Raw genomic sequence first — 19,863 nt, 5'->3', positions numbered from 1 at the left:
AATTTCAAGCCTTATTTCATGTCGCACACGTAGTGTCATTGAAATAAATAAATAATTCACTAAATAAATACGTACATTTCGTGCCACAAAATTTTAATTATTTATGCTCACATGTATTTATTTATTTAATTTTGTCCAAAATATTCCTCCATACCAAAAGGCTATACAGCAATGTTGATCTCTCTCAGCTGCAGTGAGGAAGAATTCTGGAGAGGGTGGGGGACAGGCAAGATAAAACTGTTTAAATAATTTGTTAATTTCTTGACGTATACGTGTGTGTGCGTGTGTGTGAGTATGAGATCAGACCATTTTTAATATATTGCTATTCTGCTTGTTTTATGTATATACATAAGCTGCGTTTCCACCAAAAGTACCCGGAACTTTTAGTCCCAGGAACTACTTTTCAAGGAACTAAAAGGTTCCTTCAGCCCATGGTTGTCTGCGTTTCCACCGCGGTCTAAAGTCCCGCGAAGATTAGGCAAATTAGCCCACTGACGTATGAAAAAGCGACGTTGTCGTCGGTCCATCTGTCCTATGATTTCTTCTGTAACCCCATACTACCATCGAAGTAGCCTACATTATTTTCTAATAACCGGGACAGCCCGGAGGGGTTTATTCCACTTATGAACAACGGGCTACCAACAATGACTGTATATGGTTACTTTTGTATTTATTGATTTTTATCGATTTAATCACCTGGAATTGAAATATTCTTCTGCAGCCGTTTGGGCATATTTTACCGTTTTCAAGCAAAACTGTTGTTGGTAGTTGAACTTGGACCATTGTTATGCAACAAATAGGATATAACAGGCCAATAGTCAGATTGTAACTGTTTTATATATCCTCTCAAACACATTCATTATGTTTTTATGCGAACATTCACTTTCATGTCTTGACATCCGAGGCGACAGAATGCATTCACATTTCCAATATAACTGGCAACAACATGCAGAAAACATGCACACGTTGTAAACAATTTGCTGTTTGATTACTTTCTCATCGTCAATTCCATATAGGCTAATCGCAAAATGACAAGAATAGAACGGAAACTCAGACTTGCGTGAAAATTTAAATTAGCAGTGGTACAGCCACCGTTTGCTTTCCTTCGAAGTTACTGCTAGCCGAGCAGCGAAGTGTGCCCTCCAGATGCGAATCATGCACCATAAATCGTCCTGGTCTTTTTGTGGAATTGAAGAATGGCAGAGTAAAATTACGGCAGTCTGAAAAGGCTAAAGGGACGATTACTAGAATTAACCTGTTATTTTACCCTGACAAAATGTGCGGAAGGTGATTTCCAATTTGCTTTTACTGTATCACCAATGTGAATTACACAGAACTACCGCTTACCTCACATAACTGAATCAAACATTTTGAGTCAATTACAACGGGCTAACAAAGAAAATCCGGAAGAAAATATTCAGCAACCGTATTAATCCGTTTGAATGTTTTGGTAGGTAATATGCTGTCCCAGCACGAATGCTTAGCATTTTATAAAACGAATACTAAAGCAAGAAAAGAACAGAAGAGCACACGTTATAATTCCAAGACGTTGGCAGGCTATAACCAAAAAAACCCCAAGCAGCTTTTTTGGGGGTAAAATAAAGCCCCCGGAACTAAATTTAGACCCTAGTTCCTGCGGTGGAAACGCACTGAGTTCCTAAAAAGGTTCCTAGTTCCGGGGTAAAGTTCCTGCTTTGTCCATACTATTTGGGACAAAGTTTTTTATTGATTTGTCTCTGTACTCCACAATTTTAGAACTTTTAATCAAACAATTGTGGTTAGACATGTGGTTAAAGTGCATATTCTCAGCTTTAATTTAATGACATTTTTAGACCAGAAAGGCCCTGAGCAGAGATTCAAACCCATGACCTTCTTGCTGTGAGGCGACAGTGCTAAACCCGGTACCAGGTTATTTACCATACCAGCTTTATTACTTATTTATTAGCCTATTATTTATTTATTCATCATGATTCCTCACCATGAGGAAAGGACACAAGAAAGTAATGGCATGTAACATTATTATTAGTAATATTAATAGTAATATCAAAATAACAATATAACCAAAACAATAATGACGGTGAATTCACGTAATCCTGGGTAAGCTTTTAATACTCAATTATTCTCAATTATAGTATTCTGATACGCCGGTTCTGTGAAGGAAACTCAGTTCAACCATTTTCAACATCAATGAGTCAATCACAGCTTCATAGTGTAAGCCGGTGTGCATAATGTGACGTAAAACCATGTAGGCCACATTGGAATGAAATTGGGATGGCAGGTATACCACCCAGCCAAGTTACGCCTTGGCGGGGCATGCCCCATATCTATACAGCACATCGAGTTTGCCACTTTTCAGGATTCCCCACAGAAATAACAGCAACAGCCACAGACTCTCAGCCCTTAAAAACATTAACATTGCTCCAAGCCCACAAATACTTTATTTTCTTTGCACTATAGTCTCTGATCATGTCAAACGTTACCTACATACCCATTCTGCTAAAAACATACTGTTTAAACTGCTCAATTTAATAATTTCTCCTCATTTCTCTCATACTACTGTTATTTCTTGATATGCAAAAATTGCTAGGACATATGTCTGTGCTGCTGTTCTCCACTGTCAAGTGTTCCTGTTTTCCTTCTCGAATTCTAACATAAAGTCTGTGATCTAGCTAAGGAAAACTGCACAGAGGAGTCCTAAGCATATCAAAATGCCTTATAAACCTGATAAACACTAAAAGTGCATCTTGACAAAATAACAGAATACGGAGCAGGACAGGAGGGTACACAAGTTGCGACCTAGGGAGCTTTAATTCTACGAGCTTGCTGATAATTTTGTCAATGAAGGCTCGTTGGATGGCCATCAAATCAGTGAGTACATACACTGGGGACATTTCTGTTGCTTTTCTGATGGTGCAAGCCTCTTTTATACTTACACCACCGCACTCTTTGTCACAGCCATTGTTTTACATATATAGCAAAGCGAAACTTCTAAACGGTACATGTTGATCAGACTGTACAAATTCACACAAGGATAGCCATAATCCACAACCGTTTCTTAAAGGGTTACTTTGCTTTTTTACACCCAGGTCCGCTCCGCTGCTCATCACAAATCATGTCCTCAACTTGGCCCCCCAAAATCTACCTCTGCCACCCAATCAAACCAGTCTACATCTGGGACTGCATAAGCTGTGTGCATGTTTGCATGTATGTATATGTATGCATACTTTTCATAGTGTACATTTATATGCATTACTGTTCTCACTTTCTCATAATTAACGCTATGCAAAAAGAAATGAAATCTGACAATTTGGACATATTGTGGCCTATTCATTCAATCTTGACTCTTACAAACCCATCCACACATATGTTTGGCCTGTTAATGTTTATACATATACATATACTTGCTGGGTGACGCTAGCTGACCGATCGTTCGCAAGTCACTTTTTACCGATTAAAAATTAACACTGTCAGCGGTGATTAACAAATCTACCAAGTATTTTAATAACTGATTTACAGGCGTGTAAATATGACAACGCACTTTGAAGAGCAAGTTTTCCACCTGTTGCATAAAGACAAAAACAATGAATTTCTAATTATTATTATTTTCTTGCTAGCTTCTAGCTTTGTCACATTCGTGCAGCATAGCCCAGGTAGACATTTACGGAATGTACACGACTGACAAGCCGTCAAACACGTTTGACAGATGGAATATTTGCCGGTTAGGGTTAGCTAGCTAGTCAAATGGCTTGGTAGCCGAAGTTGCGAACTGTTTTAGCATAGGCTACTGGACTACCACATATAGCAAATAAGCGTTAGCTGATTACGCTTTCTGCCAACTAATTATTTGGTTAAGTGGGCTAAAGGAAATAGTAAAAATGACTCGGCTACCGCAAAACTTCAGAGGAGGATTATTTTATGGTCGTCTAGTGCAGCTGTAAATAGCACACGCTATAATGAAACCACTACAAAATGGGATGCCTGCATTTTCTGACTTCGCACAGGTGGACCGTGGTCGGAGCCGCAATGTCAAGGCCAAGAGACGCCACCTCCCACCCCAGTGACCACAGATTGTAGCCTGTAGCTCAGTCCTCTGCAGTAATCCGGAAGTGACGCAAGCTGTACCTCATTGGTCCAGAACAAATATTGGCACTGTGCCCAAATGACGCAATAAATCATGAAATCGACCCATGGACAGTCATAAGACGAATACAATACACCTATTATGACTATTTGTTCTTGTGAGAAAAAATTATTGACTTTGTATTTTGATCGCATTTGTACCGTAGACTTACATGGAAACCGGATATGAAAACACCTATACTGGAGCCATCCGTAGTGGCGCTAGTGAGCAACCAGGAACTACAACACCAGGAAATGAGCTTCAAAAACGAAGTCCGGTTTTGGCCGCTTGGTCCCAAACCGCAAACTTCCATGCTCCAAGTACTTCGGTTTGGACTCGCACTCCAAAATGGAGGCATGCTCGCTATGCGCAATCAGAGCATGAAACTAAGCGGTTTGGGACACAGCCCGTATGTCTATGGTTTCCACCATTCGACTCAGGAAGTTACGTCATACACGGTCTCTACGCGTCAATCAAACTACTTTTATTGAGGTGGTGCTTTCGCGTATAAGCCAATAGGAGGCATCTCTGAGTGCTCGGTTCCTCACATTTGTCCAATACCTGTTTGTCTAAAACCCTTCTCTCCGGAAGTAAGCGTTACATAGTGAAGCGGTACGGTGATCAGCTCACAAGAAACACAAAACTGTGTAGTCACTCTGAATTGTAATCCGAATAAACGGCAGACAAAATTATTCACAATGGTGAGTATAGATTCCAAATAGTAATATATTGCCGAGCTTGCCTTCGGATGCGTTGTAATTTGGTTCACAGTTTTAGATCTTTGTTTCTGTCTCAAGGTTGATGTTAGGTAATGTAATAGCCAGTGATTTGCTAGTTTGACAGAACCACTGTATTCCTATTCCTTCAACTGAGAGCTGTGTACCCATTGTGAATTTCGTGGAGTTCACGCGTTCTTAGAAGATTTTTGTGACATTTATTGGTGAAATGAGAACTAAAAAAGTTTAATTAGGCTCGGGTAACACGTAATACTATGAGTTGGTCTAAGGCAGCGTTGTCCAATCCGTCGATCGCAGAGGCCATGCTGGTAGATCCCCGTGTCAAAAACAAAAAATGCGTCTAGTTCGTCCCGTTTTGATGCCATTTCACTCCGGCTCCTGTCTGACAGACAGGTACGCCCGATTGACGATTTGAAAGATAATGGTATGAATCTAAAAGCTGGGATTTTGTCCAGATATGATATTGGTGAAATTATTTTACTTTTATGCAAATATAGGTTTCTATACAATTTGTCTTGTATTTTCAGGAGATAGTAACAAAATTTGCCAATGCAATTGGCGCAGTGCAACCGTGGTGGTGACGCGACCTGGCTCATTTTAGGTTTTGGTTTCAATATCGGACAATGGTGTTTTAAATCTAATCTGGGATTTTCTTTGTCCACTAATGATGCTGGTCTGACGATTTTACCTTTATGCCAATACAGCTAGCCTACAATTTTACCTACTTGATTTTTTATAAATATTAGAAGTACTGGAAAACGTAGGCTTGTTAAGATAGTAGCTCTTCCCAACACTAGATATATTACATTACATTACATTATAGGCATTTAGCTGACGCTCTTATCCAGAGCGACTTACAACAGTGTAACCAAACTCAGGATCAAGTCCACTTAAGTCCATTGAACAACATGTAGATAAAAAGCCTTTACTATGATGCATACATTAAGGAGAACTCTACTATACACAGACCCACACACACAATGTTGGCTAGTGGTTTTAATTTGTCAAATGAACTTGACAACCGAGTATAAACATATCCTTTCTTTAGGTATTGCCCAGCAGTTCCATACATTCATTTAAATGTCTTGCATGAGGCAGTTTTGGTTATTTGACACTTTGACGTGACCCAAGATGGGATGATAGTCTTCAGGTGGTAAGATTGAAAACACAGGGCCAAGTAACTTGAAATAATTTAGGAAACATTGGGTTGCATTGCTTTGGAATACAGCTTGTTTAATTAGCCAATGTTGTTTCATGTAACTTGACAGAATTTTGATATCAATACTTTTAGGGTGTTTTTACACCTGCGCTTTTTAGTCCAGTTAAATTGGACTCTGGTTCGTTTTCTCCCTTGGTGTGATTCGTTTGGGCAGGTGTGAACACAGTAATCGCACTCGGGTGCAGACCAAAACACCCGCACCGAGACCCTTGAGAGGAGGTGGTCTAGGTCCGGTCCCAAAAGAACTCTGGAGCGGTTTGTTTGTGGTGGGAACGTGATCCGACCTCGATCCGACCCAACTACCAGGTGTACCCCGCAAGTTAAACGGCTCCTGTAGCCGTTTTATTATATTTTATTACATTAGCTCCCTTGTTCTGCTCAGTCATCTGAAGGCAGCACGTCGTCTTTGCAAAGTGTGAAGCAGTATAGTATTTCCAAGACGTTTCCTTGAAGTGCATTCGGCATTCTGCTGGTATAGTTTTGCCTGGTATATTGCCCAGATAATTACCACGGTTATGAGCAAATGCCAACTCTGCCGTTGCTCTATGTTAAATTGCATAGCAGTGTTTCTCTCACAGAAATATGCACTAGTCCAGAACACAGGACCATCTTCCTGTATTTACTTTCTTGCTCCCGCCCCAGACACATCTGACCAATAAGCGGAATGAACGTTCTCACGTGGTTTGTAGTGATGCATTTTGGTTCGCTTGGATTTTTATCTGTGTGAAAAGAAACCGAACCAAGGGGAAAACGCTCCAAGTTTACAAACTCATCAACTGATTTGGACCAGAGCAAACAAACTATAGGTGTAAAAACGCCCTTAATGGCAGGATCTCGATTTGAAATAATGACTTATAGGCAGTGCTTTGTAGGCTATGGGTGAGTAACATGGCATTTTTGTACATTGAAAACGTGTTTTTCATCAGATCATTTTTTTTTGTACTGTGTTTGTTATAAGTGATAATAGTAATTCATATATAAATGTAGGCTATGGCAGACATGCATGAACATAAATGCCTGGATTCTGAAAGAAACTCACAGGCATGGATTCAATAATTTTCCTTTACCATGAACAACAAATTAATGAAAGTGTATGTCATATTTTGATATGGGAGTGTTTCTAATGAGCTATTGTACACAACAGACCTACTAAGTGTTTGGATGTTGGTAGAGGATCTATAGGGCTAGGTAACATTAATTCAGAAATGTGGCATTGTAGGGTAGCTACAATAGCCTAGTTAAAAAGTTGTTATCAGTTAATAGGAGTAGCGGTGAATGTGAACCGTTTGGACTTTGGAAATTGATATAGGCTACCTGGCGTGAAGAAGTCATTATCTTTCAGAAGTTTAAAAAAAAGACCAGTAACGATACCTACTGGACCGAATCGTAACGCAAACGTTACTGGTTAATTTCAGAGGCGTCTGTACTAACGTTATACAGTTGGTCTGTCATGTCATTAGCAAAGTAGCTAATGTTAAACTCAGTGAAAAAAATGCAGAAAGCAGAACTGTCTAAAATGTGGGTGTATTTTATTTGGATTTCAGAAATATGAATTAGTTTCCAGCAAAGATTTTACAGATGCAAAAGCAATAGTTTAAATGTTTTATTTTTAGTTAGCTATCAAGCTAATGTAATGAGTTAGAGATCTGCTTCAGGGGGGATTTGAACCTTGGTCTGTCATTCGTCCAAAACATTCCAAAGGGAAAAGCACTACTCAGTGAGCTTCAAGGCAAGTTGACATCAGGGCAGCAAATTTGGTGAGACAAATTTTTTTATGGGCCTTGAGCATTTTTGATGATGTAATCGGGCAGGGAAAAGAAGTAGAAGAAGAAGGAAAAAATGCAAAATCCCTTAAGTTTGGGGTTTTGTTGTGTGGACATGTGAAGTTGTTTGTGAATTCTGTTGAAATGGGGTCAGAAGGTACAGAAATGAATTGTTTTAAGGGCTGAGAGTCTGGAGGTTATCAGGGAACCCTGAAAAGTGCCAAACTTTCTGTGCTGTATAGGTATGGGGCATGCCACCCCACTAAGATGTAACTTGGCATCTTGCAACGTAGAGACAGCGACGTCAGTACAAGCGTATGGGGAGCACATCAGAACCAGGAAGTACAATTTTTTCGCTCAACAGTTGTGTCCTTGGTCACATGCCTAATCACGTGTACAACAAGGATAGTGCAGAGCAGTGATGTTGGGACTACTCAAAGCCCACCCCCCTTCTCCACAGGTGATAATTAAACACCAGTTGTCATGTCGGGGAATTTGACCACGACAAACAGTTTATGTTGTTAAAACTGACATTAGTGAGCTCCTCGACTTTTCAGCATCATCGGACTGCTAAAATTAGTTCTACTCGCATGGCTGACCAAATCTTATCCTCACAGATAAAAAACGGTAATCATACAGAACCTGACGATCGCGACCTCATGGTGATGTGCACCGACAACTAATTAGCAAGCCTATGTACAGAGACAGTAAAGAGCATTTTACTGTTGTTTGTGTTGGCTATGATGGAATTGGCCAAAACAATAAAAGGCGCTAATTCAATGTTCGATACAAGGAAACAATGTTAATGTGAGGCCTAGCTACTGTGGGAAACGTTATTATAGGCCTGTCATTTTATGAATCAATTGAGCTCAACTTAAGTGGAATATTAAGGGAATTCTGTAACAATACCAGCTTCACATGCTGTCCTAAATTTAGCTAGCCTACCTGAAAAAGTGTATCCCCGAGTTTGAGTCTGAGCAATTGGTAGCTACAGTTGTAAGCAGTACAAACTGGCGTTTTGGAAAAATTGCTTACATATCATAAATGTACTAACACTTAACAATGTTAATGGAATAACTCAGAAAAGTTAGCTGACATGTCGCAGATTTTTAACCAATCAGGATATAGGCTATTGCCTTAAAATTAACAGGACAATAAACTCTTAAAGTGACAATCTCGAAGATTCCAGTTTCGTTCTCTATGGCGAGAAGCGGTAATTGCAGGTGTGTTTTTGGACCTCACTTCCCAAAGATCCAACCGGATCCAACCAGTGTCGCCTGTGTGACGTCAGTCAGTTGGCACGCCAACTATAACACTATTTACTGAATAAAAAACGGTTGTTATGAAAGTAACGTTATGTACATACTCATTCATTGTCTAACATTAGGCTAACTCAAGATATCTTTACACTGCCGAGCCGGGTTAAAATGCCGTAGCAAACCTGGGGTAGAATTAGTGATGATCAATTTCTGCAAGCGTTCTTTATCCACCTTTTGCCTAGTATGAACGTATTTACACTGCAGAGAAGAATTCGCGGGATTCGCTGTGGCTCGTGCAATTATGTATCTCGTGCACACTAAGCAGTCTTTTTTGTGAATGATTGTTGTGTGGTATTTTTGAAACAACTGCCTTGCAAAATGTTACCCCTGGTGTTTCTGGTTTTGCTAGCTGAACTGTTCGAGAATAAAGCTGAGCTGGGTGTTAAATTAGCAATCAGAACAAGAAGAATAAAACAAAAACAAAGGAGATTTCATCAAAAAGTGCATAAAGGCTGAAGGAGCATATGAGGAAGCGTAATAAAATAATAACAATGCTAATCCATACTGCCGTATTCTTTTATTTAGTTTTCTCCTGCATGACATCTTCAGAAATCAGACCCTGCTCTGCTCCACATACCCCGGCTTTATTCCGATCATTATAATATATTGATGAACTCGATGGTAATGTAAATAACGGTAACGTTAAGGCCAGTTCAGATCAATGATTCGCAACCAGGCGAAACGGTTTTAGAATGTTGCAGAGAAAATTGCAGCGGTGTGAACTGGCTAGCTAGTAGCAGAGCCGTTGCCTGCCCTGAGGTTTTAAAAGACCGTCCTTGTCAAATCGCCAAGTGCAGTTTTAGAACATTTACAATCAGACGTCTTGGAATTTGCAAGTTGCATCCAGTCTCGTTGCGAATCATTGATCTGAACTGGCCTTAAGTTAGCTACACTGCAACGTTGCAACAAGGTAGCATTGCATTCGAGAGACGGTTTGCGAGGTTGGTACCAGTCGGTAGCGTTAGCTAGCGTTTTTTTCTAATTGTTAGCCGACATTAGATTGTGTTAATTACATTAGCTAGCTAGCTAACTCAACGTTACCTGATATGAGAGATGGATACTGTGCGCAACGTTGTCTAAACTAATGTCTTTCTTGACATGGTCCGGTAGCTAGCGTTAGCTGTGCAAATAACTATGTAATTTAGTAAAGTTACATTGTCATTAAATGTAATACGAAATCTGCATCAACAAATAATATGATCTCTAATGTTACACAAAAACTTATTAGGGTTCCATAACTCCCCCAACCCCCCCTTTCTCTGTTATTGTAACGCATGCAGACACCGGAAAAAACAGTACGCCGCTCACACACAAGTGAGTTGAAGAGCGAGCCTGTTGCGTTAGTTCCGCCTACCCTCTCTGGCGGACCAACCACTGATGGGTGATGAAAAACGCGTCACTAACTGTGCGCCGCTTGTAGTTTTTTAATCATGAATTATGATAATTATAATAGTATAAATTAATATAAAAATAGGCTCAATCACCATTGTGTTGCCCAATGCAGTGATAGATAGTGACTTAAAAGACATTTATTTTAATGAAAATCTTCGAGATTATTACTTTAACAGCCTGTTATTTTATTTGGTTTCAAGAAAAAAATTATCGAAGACACTCTTCTTAAGTTTTAAAATACCTTTTATTAATATTGCAGCATATGCCATGAGGAAACATGAAGGGAACCAAAGAATTTCAGCCTTAGTCTCTAGATTTTATAATCCTGTAAGGGATGCTGACAGGGCAAATCATAGTATTAATTAATTAATTTGTTCGTTCTTTATAGGCGACTTCGGACAGTACCGTAATTATGACAGCAAACAGCATAAGAAAGGCAATTGGGCTAATGTTTTTCTTTCTGCCTAATTTTAATCTTCATTATCAAGGATCTCCAAAATATTCCTCAATCTTCATCTTAATCATAGTTGTTTTAATATTGTTGGACATAGAATTAATCTGTCTTAACTGTCCAGGGTGTATTCCTGCCTCTCAGCCAGTGCATGCTGGGAAAGGCTCGAGCAACCCCATGACCATGCCCTGGAATAAGCGGGCATAGATAATGGATGGATGGAATATGTAAAGAAGTTCATTTAATAATAAAACTCTTTTCAATAGTGAAAAACTTGTGAATACCTCTTCCTCTCCTCCTTATTCAGTCGATTATGTCATACAATGGAGGAGCGGTGATGGCGATGCGTGGAAAGGACTGCGTGGCAATAGCCTCCGATCGACGCTTTGGGGTCCAGGCACAGATGGTGACCACTGACTTTCAGAAGATCTTCCCCATGGGAGAGCGCCTCTACATTGGCTTAGCTGGCCTTGCCACTGATGTGCAAACTGTGTAAGTGTCTTTGTCGAAGGTAATGTGGATTAATTGTTGTCAGACAAATTAACCCCTTCTCACGCACAGAAAATGACATGCCTAAAACAAAATTGTTCTTAAACCTTTTTGGCTGCAGGCATGATCCTGGTCTCTTCTGAAAGGTAACCCTTGGGAGTTTGTTTTCCATGAGTCAGAATTATTCTAAATATTACTAAAAGTAACAGAAGCTCGAACACAGTGGAAGTGGAAGATTTGTTTTGTTCTGACCTACAAGATTTTTTTTTTTTTTAAATGATTTTTTTTTTAACTGGATGCAGATGATTGTGGCTGTGTCTGATCAGCTTAAAAGCACAATGGAGCCATGGCCACAACACTGGATGAATCCTGGTTCAGATGTGATAATGGCTGCATCCCAAATGACTCACTTGTTCACTCATTCACTAATGTCTATATAGTGGAAAATATGTAGCACACTACATAGGGAGTGAGCGGCAGAACGAACGTTTGCTTTGGGACACTTGTCATCACCCTGCACCGCTACTATCTTTTGAATATCTGTCGCACAATAACGGAAGTTGTGTTCGTTATTGATGTGGCGACAAAGCAACTTCGTCTTCGGTCACTGATAAAATATTTTTTGAACTTAATCTGTATGTGTATATGTGAAATTCTCGGTTAAATATTCTTTAATATTGGCATCAACAAAACGTATAGCAATATACCGTTCAAAAATCTTTTATCGGACGGAAAATGACGTTTTGCGTGAGTAGCACTGCTACCGAGATTACCTAGCTTCTTAGCTAGCAAGCAGCTCTCCGGAGAAAAACTGTTAACGTTACACGTGGCACTCTAACGAAAATTGGTGACTTTTTTGTATTGAATATGCAAATTGAATTCATGATTTGACATAACTATGGACAACTTGCATTTATACAAGTAGCTACCGCTCGCTTGTTCCAACCGCCATCTTTGTTGAAACAAAACCGTAAAGCCCTACCACAGTGTATTGTGGGATTTTGGGCTTCCAGATAGTGTACAGAGCTTGTACCCTACATTTTGCAGTGCATTGTGGGGCAGAAGTAGTTCACTATATATTGTGCTATAATTTTGTTTCTCAGCTGGGACGCAGTACAAAATGGCTGATACCAAAAGTAGTGCACTATATAGGGAATAGGGAGTGATTTGGGACGCAGCTAATGACACCAAAAATGAGTATTCTGCATTGTGTTTTCTATGCGGGTTTCCAAAAAGGCCATTTGGAGACCCCAAAAGGACGCTTGGTAATAAATTTACATATTGTCTGGTTCTTCATTAACCTGTGCTTTGCTATTTATTTTGGAATCAGTTTAATAGTGCAAGAGTTGAGTTGAGTTCAGCTTGTCCTAAAAAAGGAGTTGTTTTGCCTTGTCTTTTATAGTGAAAGACCACTTTCATGTACATTTATGGCACTGAAAAAGTGAACTATTTGTTGTTTGTCTCTCAGGTCCCAGCGTCTTAAATTCCGCCTAAACTTGTATGAATTGAAGGAAGGCCGTCAGATCAAGCCCAAGACTTTCATGAGTATGGTGTCCAACCTGCTGTATGAGAGAAGGTCAGTCTGACTGCCATAACATTGAATAACATGGTTACCATCAAACCAGACTCTCCCCTTATTACTTTCTGTCATTTATTTTCGCTCCTCTCTCATATCTTCTAAAATTGTGTTCTAAATTACCTCATAGTATACCCTTTTACTGTTTCCTCCTTCCATTCAGGTTTGGTCCATACTACATTGAACCTGTGATTGCTGGCCTTGATCCTAAGACTTTTGAACCATTCATCTGCTCTCTGGACCTGATTGGCTGTCCTATGGTAACAGAGGACTTTGTGGTGAGCGGTACCTGCTCTGAACAGATGTACGGCATGTGTGAGTCCCTTTGGGAACCTGACATGGTAAGGTTTTCACTTACTCAATTTGAACTGACATTTTAAAGTTCAATTTCAATGTTGTTCAGTTTTTGCTGTATAGTGCTTTTACAGAGACACTCACAAAGATGCTTTCTTTCTTTAAGTGGAAAGGAAAATTGGGGAAAACCAGGGCCCTGTTTCACATATGTCACTTCAACTATCCAGGATAATTTAATGTGTACATAATTATCTCATTAATTAAATTCTGGTTTACTCCATTTCATGAACGTGATTTAGGATTTGATTAGATAATCTTGCATTGATAACTGCACACACCCACTGTGCTATAATGTGTAGATGAATCACACGCCAAGAAAAGGATCACACTCCTTACAAAGACACAAAGCTTGGTGACACTACCCTTTGCAGGATTACATGACATTGAAATCGACAAAAGCAATGTTTTTTTTGAACTGAATAATTTTCCCTAAAAATAGTTCCTGCTTTAATATACTCTGATCAGAGCTCTTTAAAAGCTATAAAAGGAAAGATGATTGGACAAACAGAATGGATTCTACAACCCAATGCATTTTAAGGGCGTGGCTATATTTTGCATAAGGACCTGTAACTCCTGAAAGCAATGTCTGATCGTAATGAAAACTTACACATGTGATCTGTATATGGTTTTATGGAAGGACACGCAATTAGGTCATTCTTGGCCCTATAGGTGGCACTATTATGGAGAATTTTAGAAAAATGTTCCTAAACATGATGGCTAATTAAGTTCAAATTGGACCTGCTGGGTCTTGGTTACAGCTCCTTTTGAATCTTAAATAGACAAGTTGACAGTGGAAAAATATAGCTGCCATCAGGCAATGAAATTTCAGCGCTCATTTGACACACTTACCAGCTATCAGGAGGAAATGTTCTATATATGTACAGACCGGCGATCAGTGCCACAACACCAAATTTGGCTAATAGGAGGCACTGCAATAATGTTTCAAACTTTATGATTTTAAGAAGTTTATTTCGTACACTGTTCAACATACCAACATGAACTTCACATTACTACATGTGTCTTGGCCTGGAGGACATACATGCCTCAAGAACCATTGTGCCCACACTGATTTTTCACCATTTTGAATTTTCTTGAAAACCTTTAATGATGTCCATGTTCCATGTTTATACAGTACATCAAACTGTCCAGGAGGAGATGTCCTCCTAGACTGTTTGATGTATGAACATGGAACATGGACATAAATTTGCCCGTCCTCTAAAAAGTTTCTATAAAGTTGATACTCCAAAAAAAACAGTGCAGTGCAGTAATTCACAAAAATGTGAATAAATGGTTTGACAAAAAGTCCTGAAATTTGGCAGCTATATTGGCACTCGCGTCTCAAGCCCAGCCCAGAAGTATTTGCTGAATTGAGTCTCGTGATCATGCTGTAGAGCACAATATTTAATCAGTTCATGAAAATTCACTGTTGTCTTTTAGATATTGCAGCACTATTCGGGCCAGTACAGCTGGCACTCTGCATTCCGCCAAAGCCAGATTCATCCATCAGACTGCCATATAGTGAACTGTGATTCATCACTCCAGAGAGCACATTTCCACTGCTCCAGAGTCCAATGGCAGTGTGCTTATAGACCACTCCAGCCGATGCTTGGCATTGCGCACGGTGGTCTTAGGTTTGTGTACGGCTGCTCAACCATGGAAACTCATTTCATGGCGCTCTTGACAAACAGTTCTTGTGCTGATGTTATTTTCAGAGGTAGTTTGGAATTCTCTAGTGAGTGTTGCGTCTGAGGACGGATGGTTTTTACGCTCTACATGCTTCAGCACTCAGCGGACTCATCCTGTGAGATTCTGTGGCCTACTGCTTCATGGCTGAGCTATTGTTTCTCCTAATACTTTTCCACCTCACAATAACAGCACTTGCAGTTGACTGGAGCACCTCTAGCAGGGCAGAAATTTGATGAACTGACTTGTTGGAAAGGTGGCATCCTATGACTGTGCCACATTGGTAAAGCTCTTCGGTGCAACCCATTCCACGACCAATCTTTGTCAATGGAGATTGCACGGCTGTATACTTGATTTTGTGCACCTATTAGCAATAAGTGTGGCTGAAATAGCCGAAACCACTAATTATACGGGGTGTCCACATACTTCTGGAAATTTGCGTAATATGTGTGTGTTACACTCACGGTAAAATGCTAAAGTATTAAAACAGTGACACATTTGTTCTGGCTCTGTACTCCAGCACATGGGATTTGAAATAAAACGAGGAATGTGATGCAAAAGCCATACTGTTGGGTTTAAGTATCCATATTGGGTGATCCATGTACGAATTGCAAGAAAAGATTACGCTGATCACACTTCAGTTTAAGAAATGTATATCTACATCTGTAATGTAAAAATGCTATGAATGCAAGTGCATGCATGCGCATATCATGCATTGTAAGTGCATGTACACATCCCGCAGGCACATTGTTAGATCACGAATGGGAATGTTGGTGGCCTCTCCTGCCTAACATTTGGCGGTGGGTTTTAAAAGAGTCTGCGCCATAATATTGTTGGAAAAAATACATTAATTTATCAGGTTAAGAGTCATTGGTCATTGTGTTCAATAATTTTTATTCTTTCTGTGCACAAATAATTGTGTCTGTGTAGTTGGACAATAAATGATAGCTCTTCTGGGCTGGGAAATCATTGCAGACCTGAGAGCATGGTCATGTACAACACCCAGTGTTGGTTTTCATTTGTATCTGAGCAGCAAGGGTCTTAGACCTAGGCTCTTTGGGCACGCTATGGTTATTCCTCCTCAATCACTGCATCACCTCAGTTCTTAAGTTAGGAATACACAAAGCTGATGGACGCTCAATAGTTGACCAACAACAGTGGAGGGTCTCGTTGGCACTGGTCAGGAGTGAGCCGTCTCAGCTCTGACAAAATGGTCACACTGCGCCAACAGTTGCCGCCTTATTTGCACCTATTTGCATTCTTTGCTCGAGGCAGACAATCAACCTCTAGCCGAGGAGATGGCCTCAGCAAGCACAAGACATAATTTTAGGGCAGTGACTAGAATTTTGCTGGATAGGAAGCAAGCAAAACCATGATGAAGGCTGAAGAGTTGACTTGTCTGGTGTATACACAGGAAGAGTATAGACAGCAAGAGAAGAGTGAACTTGATGTCTGATTCTGAACATAATCTGCAGTTAGCACTGGCTTTATCAAGTGTAATCTTGTTTGTGATGAAGAATAAAAAGAAGCAGAGAAAACGTAGGAGGCATTTCATTGGGATTAAGTCATGGTTTTCCTCAGTGACAAGCACAGAGCGCCTTTAGGAATTTGTGTCAGGAACTAGAGGTGCATTAGATTGCAGATTTCAAGAATTTCTCCTGGTTGTCTCAAACTGCTGTCGACGTGGTCCAAACAGCAGCACAATACACAAAGCTTTACTCTAGACTAATTTATCCTCATTTATACACATGAACACACGCATGCAGGTTCTGATTTGAAAACAATATGGAGCTCACTGTTTATAGCTTGGTACAGTTTGTGGCAAAGACATTTTTTTCTCAATAGTTTTTTTTCTGTACCAACAATTTTAGATTTGTAGTCAAGAAATTCACATGTGGTTGTAGTGCAGATTTTCAGCTTTTAATAAAGTGTATTTTTATACATTTTGGTTTCACTATGTAGAAGTTACTGCAATTTATACATAGGGTACCTAAATGTTTGGGAAAAATGGCTTCTCAGGTGATTCTGATTACTCAGGTGTGTTCAATTGCTTTCTTGATGCAGGTATAAGGGAGCTTTCATAACATAACGTAATATAATGACGAGAACAGGCCATTCAGCCCAACAAGGCTCGCCATTTTTCAACTAAATTAGTCCTCTGATTACCTACAGACTAGATAGTATATAACACTGTATCAAGCCTAGTCTGACCTGGCAGGCTATTCCACACATTGACTACTCTCTGTGGAAAAACTTCTTCCAAATGTCTGTATGGAATCTACCTTTTGTTAATTTCCATTTATGTCCCCTTGTTCTACTAACAGAACTCAACCTGAAGAATCTCTTGTAGTTCACTTTGTTTGTCCCCTTTATTAATTTAAAAGCCTCAATCAAATCACCCCTGAGTCTCATTTTACTATGCTTGAAGAGGTTAAACATCTTAAGTCTTTCCCCATAGCTTTTATCTTTCATACCAGGAAGGAATCTCAAATTCTTGACTGGCCAAGTCTCACCTGATCTGAATCCACTTAAACATGCATTTCACAGACTGAAGAGAAAACCTATGGTAACAGCCCTGAAACAAGCAGGAGCTGCAGATAACCACAGTACAGGCCTGGAAGAGCATCACCAGAGAAGATACTCAGCACCTGATGTCTGTTGGTCTCTGTCTTTAAGCTGTCATTGCATGAAAAGGATATGCAGCAAAGTACTAAACATGATTACTTTCATTTACATAACATTAATATGTTCCAAACATTATGGTGCCCTGAAATGGGGGGGACTATGTATAAAAATGGTGAGACCAAAATGTAAAAAAGCTGAGAATCTGCACTTTATTCTCAAGTGAATTGTTTGATAGCAAATCTAAAATTGTGGAGTACAGAGGGTAATCGAGAAAAAATGTCTTTGTGACAGACATTTTAGAGTTCACTGTATGTGTGGTTACATTACAAACAATTTAGGTGGAGGTGGACACGCCACATTATCACTGGAAAACAGGGATTTAAATGTACCCAAACATCCCTCAAGCAAAAACTATACTGCACGCTGATTGACACTGACAGGGTCCAGACGACTTCTGCAAGGGCCGACCATGGCAGACAACACGCACACATCAGGCAGACTGTACCCCGACTATACTGTACCCCTTGGTGTATTCCCGGCTTTAGAGACGCTATGGCTTTGTGGACCACTGAATGTATTTCCATTAAGACCCCAGGCTCCCCACCTTGCCTGGTTTCTCCCTCAATGTAATAATTATTCATGCATTAAATGTTCATTAAATATATCTGCTTTTAAGTTAAATTGCCATAAAGATTGCGAGTGGTGTCAAACTATATGTGTTATTGCTTTTTATAAAATTGTGAGTGTTGAAGTGAACTGTCATACCGGTTTCATTACTCAAGAGGGCCTTTTAAATCAAAATAATTATTTGTCCTTTTGCAAACTTCTACAGGAGCCGGAGGACCTGTTTGAGACCATTTCACAAGCAATGCTGAATGCTGTGGATAGAGATGCAGTGTCTGGCATGGGAGTTGTTGTGCATGTCATGTAAGTTACAGATTGTTACAGAAGTTAAAAGATTGGTCTTGAAATTTTTTATTTACAAATTTCAGTCTGAAAGGTGTTGAGATTCCTTTGTAATTTCCTACAGTTGTTTTTAAGTGCGTACAATTTGATCTATCTTGTGTTCACAGTGAGAAAGACAAGATCACCACTCGGACCCTGAAGGCCCGGATGGACTAGTTAGATTACTTGACTGGACATTTATATTTCCAGAACTGCTTTATTTTTTACTGAAACATTTGTCAAATTGAAATTGTCAAATAAATGTGTGAGGAAAAAAATTTTTTTTTTTTTTGTATTTTAATGGAAAAGGTATTGTTACACAGATTGACTGAATGCCAAAAACAGGAAAGATATTAAATATTTCTTAGAAAGAAATACCTTCTATCCACCCTCCATAAAATAACATAAATCATAACTTAAAAAGTAACATTTCCTTATTTGTTGTTTCCTGCAAATATATTCAAGAAGAAAACTGTGCTTCAGTCCCAGACACCCCCCTATTTGATCAGATGTAGAACTGGTCTACAATACCACAAACAGCCATTCATTTTTTAAATGTGCAATTTTCCAACAATTTAACCCCTAAAACTTCACTTACAGTCCAGGGCTTTTTGTAAGAATCCCCTATCTTAAATAAACCGCATTATCTCCTAAATGATATACAGGACAGACATGGTTCAAAGCTTGAAATAAAGTACATGCCTGTTAGCATATCTGGTGGGGCCTAGAACCATTTTGATAACATTAGCAGCACTAAGTCTACCCTTTCTGTCAACTGGGGTGCGGGACCATAGCAGCTTTCCATTTTTGAAAGTGAGCATGTCAATTCATCGTGGTTGAGACAACCGGAGGGTTAAAATGTGGTATCTCAAGGGACTCAGGGAGGTCAACCTGTGGTATCCCAAGGGCCTCATTCTCATCAGAGGAGGATGCCTCATAATTAGGGTCCTCCTCAACATTACCCTCAGTCTCGGACAAATCCTCCTTTAAATCACTTTCGCACTCCAAGGGCTGTGACAGAATCTCAGTGGCAGAAAATGTAGCCCTCTGTCTGGTGGTAATTTTTAAAAATCTTTAATTGAGGCACACATGCAAAGAGAAATGGTTTAGAGGGCTGTGTACGGAGCCCCCGCCCCCATGTTGTGTGAATGACGTTTCCCCCACCCCCATGTTGCATGAACTATCGGACC

General features: G+C 39.7%; 1 protein-coding gene across 3 annotated transcripts; it reads left to right on the top strand.

Annotated features, from left to right (window-relative positions):
• Nucleotides 1–4,661: 4,661 nt before the first annotated feature.
• psmb3 (proteasome 20S subunit beta 3) lies at nucleotides 4,662–18,964 on the top strand. 3 transcript variants are annotated; one of them, XR_010328603.1, is made up of 6 exons: nucleotides 4,662–4,821; nucleotides 11,309–11,493; nucleotides 12,959–13,066; nucleotides 13,230–13,407; nucleotides 14,858–16,316; nucleotides 16,379–17,858. XR_010328603.1 is itself a non-coding variant. In XM_064324515.1 (6 exons), exons 1-6 carry the CDS (start codon nucleotides 4,819–4,821, stop codon nucleotides 18,848–18,850), a joined length of 618 nt encoding a protein of 205 aa, XP_064180585.1. In that variant the 5' UTR covers nucleotides 4,662–4,818; the 3' UTR covers nucleotides 18,851–18,964. The 3 variants fall into 3 exon arrangements, 2 of the variants coding, with proteins under 2 accessions (XP_064180585.1, XP_064180584.1); XM_064324515.1 differs by lacking the exons at nucleotides 14,858–16,316; nucleotides 16,379–17,858 and adding exons at nucleotides 18,561–18,655; nucleotides 18,802–18,964; XM_064324514.1 differs by having other exon boundaries at nucleotides 14,858–17,858.
• Nucleotides 18,965–19,863: the final 899 nt, after the last annotated feature.

This window comes from Anguilla rostrata, chromosome 2, assembly GCF_018555375.3.
Source record: "Anguilla rostrata isolate EN2019 chromosome 2, ASM1855537v3, whole genome shotgun sequence".
NCBI classification, from domain to species: Eukaryota; Metazoa; Chordata; class Actinopteri; order Anguilliformes; family Anguillidae; genus Anguilla; species Anguilla rostrata.
This window is presented reverse-complemented; position numbering and strand designations above follow the sequence as displayed.